Consider the following 8,922-nt stretch of genomic DNA (forward strand, 5'->3'; position numbering starts at 1 on the left):
CTAACTCCACATAGCTTGTTGGCCAAAGCCTATGGGGAAATTAATGTTTATTTTATTTTATATAAACACCGAAAATAAGGTCTGTGGTAAACACAGGATTAGCAGAGTTTATACAGAAAAAAACTCCTAAACTTCTGTTAACCTCAGCCCTTATTTCGGCGTTTATCCCAAAATCCCATTCTTTCTCCATTAATTTCCCCCATAGGAATGGCTGAACGACCTGAACGAACCAGATGTTACTAATTTCCAGTTAAACTGGCGAGCTCTTCAACATTTCCGCATTAGAAATGGTTGTGAGATTTGCTTCCTGTATTACCGACGAGACAGAATCGATAACTGTGGCATACTGTGGGTGTCTTGAAGAGCGACAGCCCTGAAAATGATTCTGTTGGTAGCCTAAATGCATCACCATATGGACTAGGCCTAAAATAATGTCAGACGTGAAATGTTATGACATCATCACTCTGTAGTCTATGCGTAACCTCTCCTACTATTGCTATTGTAAACTACCCAACAACAGGCAAAGAGACAGTTTATTCAAATGTTGGCTATCCATGTGATACATATTTACTAACTTCCAATAGATGTGTTGTTACAAGCTTATTTACACGAACCAACATGCGCAATTAGTAAGGCAAGACGCCAGGTGAAAGTCAACTGCGACAGCAGTCAAGCATTAGTGTTCTTACCTGTGCACGCTCGGTAGGTCTGATAAATAGCCTAATCCTGTCTTCAACACGTTGTCTTCTTACTTATTACAGCATGCTAAATACATGTTCATGTCACGATAATTATTTTACCAATTCTGAATACGCCATACTTAGAACGAATGTTAATAGTGCTGGAAAAATCTAATCACTTACATTTATGATAATAGTTTAAAAAACGATACGTCGTGCATTTATCCCAAAATATTATGCGGGGAAACAAAACGATGAAGCGGCGTGAAGTGAAATGTCGCAACTTGGTAGCTGGCTAAATAAAAAGCAGAGAGACAAGCTAGACCAGAGGAGGGCGAGGTAAAAATCGAGGGAGGGCAAAAGCAGAAGGGAGGAGTTCAGGAGAAAAGTGTTGTTTGGTATTACGCATTGCCGAAGAGCCGTGCATTGCCTCCATTTTAGGGGAATCCCATTAGGCTGTGTTATCCGCGGCAAGAGGGCGGTAACGGGATGGGTCACTTACGGTTCTGGCTCTACCCTTTATATTTTGGTAAACCTACTTAACCGAATGTCATGGTCCACAATCTCAGGTATACAGCTTCATGTCCTAAATGGTATTATAGGGTAGCCACCGTCATAACAGCCTCTATTACAGATCACAATATTATTTCATTTATGATAATGACTCACCTGTAAAAATGTGTCAGACACAACTAGGGATAAACCTACTTGTAAATCTAGTACCTATGTATGCTGCAGGTAGAGGAACACTGTGGATCATTGGTGTGCTGTTATTGTAGCATGTGCAACATTCAGATTTCTATCCAATCACTCCTATGCACAATTATAAAGTAACACACCCAAAGTCTAATTTACACGGAAAGGGATGATCATTTAGACTAGACCAGATTCACCAGAAAACTAGAGATGACCTTTTCAGTGGAGACAGTTGTGGTGACACAGATTTGGCACCACCTGCTGGAGCAACAGAGAGAGGGGGACGAAGGGACAGCACTGGATTATAATGACGGGTCCAATCGTGACCTGGCTGGAAACGACACATTTGTACCAACCAGAGACAGGTGTGCAGGCTACATGTGTAGTAAGGATGTGGACATACCAACACACTCTACCTGGTGTATCAGTTACAAGACATGACACCAGTGAATATTTTTTCTTTTTATATACAAAAGAGGAGACAAGGACAGCACAAAAAATAAGTGAGTATACTGTGCTACTGATTGAGGTCATTATTACAATCTCATTTAGCGAGACTTTGGTCACTTCAAGTCTTTCTCAGTCATTTGTGAGCTGCATGTCATCTGACAAATCATTCAACAGCTTTACCTACATAATTCACAACAAAATGGTGGCGTAATATGAATACAAAAACAGCAAGGGGGAAAAAAATAGCTTATTCTCTTTGAAACAAAATCCCTTACAAAAATGTGCTTATAAAATCAATATCAAAATGACTATCAGGGAAAATATTTTTTCCGCAAGGTTTCATCAGAAGGCTTGGGCGATTGAGAGGTGCATGGTATTGGTAGTCACCCTGTCCCAATTGGTACTCCATTCTCTATGTAGTGCACAGCTTTTGACCGGGGTTCTAGTCAAAAGTGCACTATATTAGGGAATAGGGTGCCAATTGTGACGAGCCCCGGATTTTCTCTATGAAATGTCATGACCACAATGTGGGTTAGTGAAGTACACAAAAACAAATGACATCGAAGGAAAATAAGCACGTGTTGCTAAATGGAAAACTGTCCATGGACTAAAGGTTCGGATGCAGGCTAAAGGGAGCTGTACACTGTTAGTGGAGAGTTTTGAGAATGTGTGTATCCCATATCTCCTTGTTCCCGAAGTGTGCATTTGTTCACTACTACCCTCATATAGCATTGGATTGGTGTAGGCATGGTTAAAAACACCTTTTTCTAATACCAGTCATTTCCTTTCAAATCCCTGGAGGGACGTGAAGAAGTGCACATTTGCAGGAAGCGCCCATAATGTCTGTATAGACAAGGCTCAACCCTTCCCTCTTTCTCCAACTTGGTCCTCTCACTACTACCGTCACTGTTCCACATTATCCATGTAGTCCTCAATGGTGCTGTTCTCCTCCAGACCACACCAGTCTGGCAGCTGCACCTCAGCCTCTACAGGCTCTCCACCTCCCCTCTTCTGATGCTTCCTTTCTGGGTAGGGTGGTCGTAGGTGGGTGGTGATCACCTCCCCAGCCTGGGTCTCTGTCCACTGGGGCCTATCGCTGGGCCACTCGGCCACCGGCCTCCCCATCCCCAGCCTGGTTGACCCCAGCTTCCCTCTGAGCCTTCTCCTCTTCTGCTGCCTCCTCTCCCTGGCCTGTTTCCTCTCCTGCTGCCGGGCCACCTGGAAGCGCTGGAGCAACAGGTCACGGGCATACTCGTACAGCTCCTCATCCCATTGGTTCAGATGGCGGACCTGGAGCTGCGTCTCAGGCACGACCTCTACGCTGGCCGCCCGCGTGCCGTTGAGCTGGGTGAAGGGGGACATGAACGCCAGGCAGAAGATCCTCTCAAACAGGTACTGGGTTTCCCTCTGGTACTCTGTCAGGCCATGCCCCGCAGGTTCCGCTTGGCGCTCTCTAATAATACAGCCCAGCGCTCGTCCTTGCTCATGGCCGAGACGTTGTAGCAGCCCACCAGGCTGAGGTCTGCCAGCATGCGGACCTGCCGGTTGTTGGCCAGGTTGTAGGGGCAGTCCATGAACTCCTGCAGGGAGCAGCTGGACCAGTCATCCCCGGGGTAGTAGCTGGGCAGCTCGGCCAGCGTGGGGGTGTGCCCGTCACACACGTGCAGGGAGGCCTTCCAGGTGGCACCGCGCTGCACGTGCCACCACTCGCTCAGGTTACGCCACACCTGGTCACGCAGGATGGTGAGGTAGTAGTAGTTCCGTCTGAAGAACAGCAGACAGATAGAATATAGAGACAGACAGAACAGAGAGAGAGACAGACAAAACAGAGAGAGAGAGAGAGACAGACAAAACAGAGAGAGACACAGACAGACCAGAGAGAGACACAGACAGACCAGAGAGAGACAGAACAGAGAGACAGACAGAACAGAGAGACAGAGACAGAACAGAGAGAGAGACAGAGACAGAACAGAGAGAGAGACAGACAGAACAGAGAGAGACAGACAGAACAGAGAGACACAGACAGAACAGAGAGACAGACAGAACAGAGTGAACAGAGAGAAAGATACCTAGGTCAGTTAATTTGTCTTTAGACTTGTTTAGAATTCAGCACCTCTGTTATATAACTGTAATAACCAACACAATGGTCTCAATGAGTAAGTCACAAATGGCACCCTATTTCCTATAAAGTGACCTACTTTTGAACAGGGCCTCTGATCAAAACCAGTGCACTACAAATGGGAATAGGGGGTAATTTGGGACTCTGCAGCTCAAGATGAACAGAGAGTCAGAATAGAGAGAGTCACAGGGGAGGTGCTTGCTATTGACCCGGCTTAACCAGACCAGAATCCCCTTTCAACCCTAGAGAAGCATGGATGCATTTGTCTCCGATTGATCATACATAATAAAATATGAGATGTGAATTCAATTTAGGAACAAGATACTGAACAAACTGAAATTGTTATACCCAAATGTATTTTCAAATCCAGTGCTCTGGGTGACACTCTTACCTGGGAACTGTAGGCTTCTTGGGGGGCTCGCGCGTGTTCATGAGAGAAGGCACGCAGTTAGTCAGCTCGGTCCAGTCCGCGTGAAGACCACAGCTCCAGCCAGTGGAGAACCGAGAGAAAAGCCACGTTTCCCTTTTACCTGGCCGGTAACAGGTGCATTTCTTTTGGCCAGCATGACACTCACAAGGCCTCTCGAGTTTAATATTACCCACTAAATGTCGACCAAATGTTGTGCCCCCTGTCTAATTAATGTGTAGAAAAACAATAACATCATCTCCCTGGATATTGAAGTCTACGAGTCGACTGAGGTCTGCAGAAGGGAAATTGAAGCGGGGAACAAAACGGGCTAGGGCACAGTCCTCGGCGACGTATGTGTCCTGTCCACTGAGGCCAATGTCGATTCGCTGGGAGTTGGAGGCCAATGATCCTAGGTGCAACAGTTGGCAATCGGAGCTAGGACAAAGGTACTGAAGCACAATAACGCCAAAGAGCAAGATTATCACCAGGGCAATCAAGAGCCGGTGGTGGTTGGTGGACCTTTCATCCATCTTCCCAAGAGAAACTAAACCACATTACTCAAGCAGTCTGACCCACTGGGCCCTGCCTCGGTTGGAGGCAAACACTGCTTTCTAGCTTTCACTTCGTTAACTTAACAAAAACAATGGCCAGCTATGGCTGGCTAGCGGAACAAGTAGCCAGGCTAAGCTAGCCACACAACATTCGCATACATATGGCTTTTGATGTTTCACGAAATAATTGTTACAGACGTGATAACATTTACCTCTCACAGAAGTCTGCTTGTATGTCACGAAAGCATTACAGATTTTGTGTTTCCCACCAAGAATTAGGTGCTTATAGCCCCCTTCCATCACCATGTTCCCGATCCCTAAACTTTCTTCCCAGAATCCCCTGCGTTGGCTGGGGCTCTTGAAATGACGGCATTTACATACGTGGGCGGAGGTTCTCTGATGTGAGCCAATCAATGACTGTATATATTGGCCAATCCATAAAGATGTATCTGTACCATGCTGCCCAGATTTGATATTGTGATTTTATTACTTTGTAGATGCATACAACACCCGCATGTCAAAGTTTCTAGAACTATACAGAGGAGTTATCTTAACTCCTAGGTAGATAGCGCTTGCCCGTGATCCTCGATGTACCGCCGAAATAGCTCAGTTGGGAGAGCGTTAGACTGAAGATCTAAAGGTCCCTGGTTCGATCCCGGGTTTCGGCAGGTTTATACATTTTGAATTCATTTGAAGACTGCAGTGCTCGCATACCATTGCGATATTCTATGTGCCACGGGTTGAGAACCAAATGCTAAAATAAAATATTTGATAGTCAACGTGTTTCCTTTTTCTATACAATGAAGGCCTACTGATGTTGGAAGGTTACGGTAGGCACCACAGCTTTTCAGAACTTTCCAGAGGAATTATCTACTCTCTTTGTGAAGGAGTAGAGACAATACCTGTAGTCTCTAAACACAGAAAGGCATGTGCATTATTGAATACTCATAAAAAGTCTAATGGGTTTAATTTGAATCCTACAGACAAAGAACCACACACTGTGTACAAAACCATTAAGAACACTAAATGTCAGTAATTCAGAATATAAACCATTCAAATATCTGCAGTCTTTATTTCAACAAGACTAGGAAGACATCTTTTCTTTTACAATTTAGCATCTATCTCATCTTGTTTTTCTCATAACGTTTAGGAGATACTCAGAAGTAAAAAACATGGAATGTGATGGCCTCTTTCAGAGACATCTAAAATGGCTGCTCATTTACATATTACTTTGTCACTCATATGAATCCCAAATGACACCCTATTCCCTATGTAGCGCACTATTTTGACCAGGGGAATAGTGTGTCCCAAACTCCTCAGTCCTCAAAGATGACGCCATGCTGTTCTGGTGGGCCGAAGACCGATGGGGTGTGCCGTCATATAGAGTGGCTTGCAAAAGTATTCACACCCCTTGGCATTTTTTCTATTTTGTTGCCTTACAACCTAGAATTAAAATGTATTTTTTGGGGGGGTTGTATCATTTGATTTACACAACATGCCAACCACTTTGAAGATGCAAAATATTTTGTATCGTGAAACAAACAAGAAATAAGACAAAAAAACAAAACTAGAGCGTGCATAACTATTCACCCCCCCAAAGTCAATACTTTGTAGACCCACCTTTTGAAGCAATTACAGCTGCAAGTCTCTTGGGGTGTCTCTATAAACTTGGCACATCTAGCCACTCTGATTTTTGCCCATTATTCAAGGCAAATCTGCTCCAGCTCCTTCAAGTTGGATGGGTTCTGCTGGTGTACAGCAATCTTTAAGTCATACCACAGATTCTCAATTGGATTGAGGTCTGGGCTTTGACTAGGCCATTCCAAGACATTTAAATGATTCCCCTTAAACCACTCGAGTATTGCTTTAGCAGTAGAATTAGGGTCACTGTCCTGCTGGAAGGTGAATCTCCGTCCCAGTCTCAAATCTCTGGAAACAGGTTTCCATCAAGAATTTCCCTGTATTTAGCGCCATCCATCATTCCTTCAATTCTGACCAGTTTCCCAGTCCCCGCTGATGAAAAACATACCCACGGCATGCCACCACCATGCTTCACTGTGGGGATGATGTTCTCGAGTGATGAGAGGTGTTGGGTTTGTGCCAGACATAGCGTTTCCCTTGATGGCCAAAAAGCTATTTTTTTTTGTCTAATCTGACCAGAGTAGCTTCTTCAATATGCTTGGAGAGTCCCCCACATGCCTTTTGGCAAACCCCAAACATGTTTGCTTATTTTGTTCTTTAGGTAATGGCTTTTTTTTCTGGCCGCTCTTCCGTAAAGGCCAGCTCTGTGAAGTGTACGGCTTAAAGTGGTCATATGGACAGATACTCCAATCTCCACTGTGGAGCTTTGCAGCTCATTCAGGGTTATCTTTGGTCTCTTTGTTGCACCTCTGATTCCTTGCCTGGTCCATGAGTTTTGGTGGACGGCCCTCTCTTGGCAGGTTTGTTATGGTGCCATATTCTTTACATTTTTAATAATGGATTTAATGGTGCGCTGTTCAAAGTTTCTTATATATTTTTTATAACCCAACCCTGTACTTCTCCACAACTTTGTCCCTAACCTGTTTGGCGAGCTCCTTGGTCTTCATGGTGACGCTTGCACAGGTGGTGTTGCAGACTCTGGGGCATTTTGGGAACAAGTGTACAGTGCCTTACGAAAGTATTCGGCCCCCTTGAACTTTGCGACCTTTTGCCACATTTCAGGCTTCAAACATAAAGATATAAAACTGTATTTTTTTGTAAAGAATCAACAACAAGTGGGACACAATCATGAAGTGGAACGACATTTATTGGATATTTCAAACTTTAACAATTTCAAAAACTGAAAAATTATTCAGCCCCTTTACTTTCAGTGCAGCAAACTCTCTCCAGAAGTTCAGTGAGGATCTCTGAATGATCCAATGTTGACCTAAATGACTAATGATGATAAATACAATCCACCTGTGTGTAATCAAGTCTCCGTATAAATGCACCTGCACTGTGATAGTCTCAGAGGTCCGTTAAAAGCGCAGAGAGCATCATGAAGAACAAGGAACACACCAGGCAGGTCCGAGATACTGTTGTGAAGAAGTTAAAAGTCGGATTTGGATACAAAAAGATTTCCCAAGCTTTAAACATCCCAAGGAGCACTGTGCAAGCGATAATAGTGAAATGGAAGGAGTATCAGACCACTGCAAATCTACCAAGACCTGGCCGTCCCTCTAAACTTTCAGCTCATACAAGGAGAAGACTGATAAGAGATGCAGCCAAGAGGCCCATGATCACTCTGGATGAACTGCAGAGATCTACAGCTGAGGTGGGAGACTCTGTCCATAGGGCAACAATCAGTCGTATATTGCACAAATCTGGCCTTTATGGAAGAGTGGCAAGAAGAAAGCCATTTCTTAAAGATATCCATAAAAAGTGTTGTTTAAAGTTTGCCACAAGCCACCTGGGAGACACACCAAACATGTGGAAGAAGGTGCTCTGGTCAGATGAAACCAAAATTGAACTTTTTGGCAACAATGCAAAACGTTATGTTTGGCGTAAAAGCAACACAGCTCATCACCCTGACCACACCATCCCCACTGTCAAACATGGTGGTGGCAGCATCATGGTTTGGGCCTGCTTTTCTTCAGCAGGGACAGGGAAGATGGTTAAAATTGATGGGAAGATGGATGGAGCCAAATACAGGACCATTCTGGAAGAAAACCTGATGGAGTCTGCAAAAGACCTGAGACTGGGACGGAGATTTGTCTTCCAACAAGACAATGATCCAAAACATAAAGCAAAATCTACAATGGAATGGTTCAAAAATAAAACATATCCAGGTGTTAGAATGGCCAAGTCAAAGTCCAGACCTGAATCCAATCAAGAATCTGTGGAAAGAACTGAAAACTGCTGTTCACAAATGCTCTCCATCCAACCTCACTGAGCTCGAGCTGTTTTGCAAGGAGGAATGGGAAAAAATGTCAGTCTCTCGATGTGCAAAACTGATAGAGACATACCCCAAGCGACTTACAGCTGTAATCGCAGCAA

The 8,922-nt window shown here is 44.4% G+C and overlaps 2 protein-coding genes and 1 non-coding gene across 8 annotated transcripts in view; 1 reads left to right on the plus strand and 2 right to left on the minus strand.

Annotated features, from left to right (window-relative positions):
- Window positions 1–1,077, minus strand: part of mbnl3 (muscleblind-like splicing regulator 3) — a 91,878-nt gene extending 90,801 nt beyond the window's left edge. For 3 of the 6 annotated variants that reach the window (XM_031789786.1, XM_031789785.1, XM_031789788.1), the window contains exon 1: window positions 690–1,070. The gene's annotated coding sequence lies outside the window, so the exon portion shown is untranslated. Of the gene's footprint in view, window positions 1–689 lie in introns of all 6 variants that reach the window. The other 3 variants (XM_031789784.1, XM_031789783.1, XM_031789787.1) reach the window with 3 other exon arrangements.
- Window positions 1,078–1,823: 746 nt separating this feature from the next.
- Window positions 1,824–5,002, minus strand: LOC109879783 (heparan-sulfate 6-O-sulfotransferase 2). Its single transcript, XM_074933757.1, is given in 3 exon segments — window positions 1,824–3,253; window positions 3,256–3,590; window positions 4,337–5,002. Coding segments are annotated over 3 exon segments (1,407 nt in total). The 5' UTR covers window positions 4,885–5,002; the 3' UTR covers window positions 1,824–2,729.
- A 498-nt stretch (window positions 5,003–5,500) lies between these two features.
- On the plus strand, window positions 5,501–5,573 carry trnaf-gaa (transfer RNA phenylalanine (anticodon GAA)). Its single transcript has one exon. It is a non-coding gene; the product is annotated as a tRNA-Phe (tRNA).
- The last annotated feature ends 3,349 nt before the right edge of the window (window positions 5,574–8,922 follow it).

This window comes from Oncorhynchus kisutch, linkage group LG15 (genome assembly GCF_002021735.2).
Source record: "Oncorhynchus kisutch isolate 150728-3 linkage group LG15, Okis_V2, whole genome shotgun sequence".
Taxonomy (NCBI): domain Eukaryota; kingdom Metazoa; phylum Chordata; class Actinopteri; order Salmoniformes; family Salmonidae; genus Oncorhynchus; species Oncorhynchus kisutch.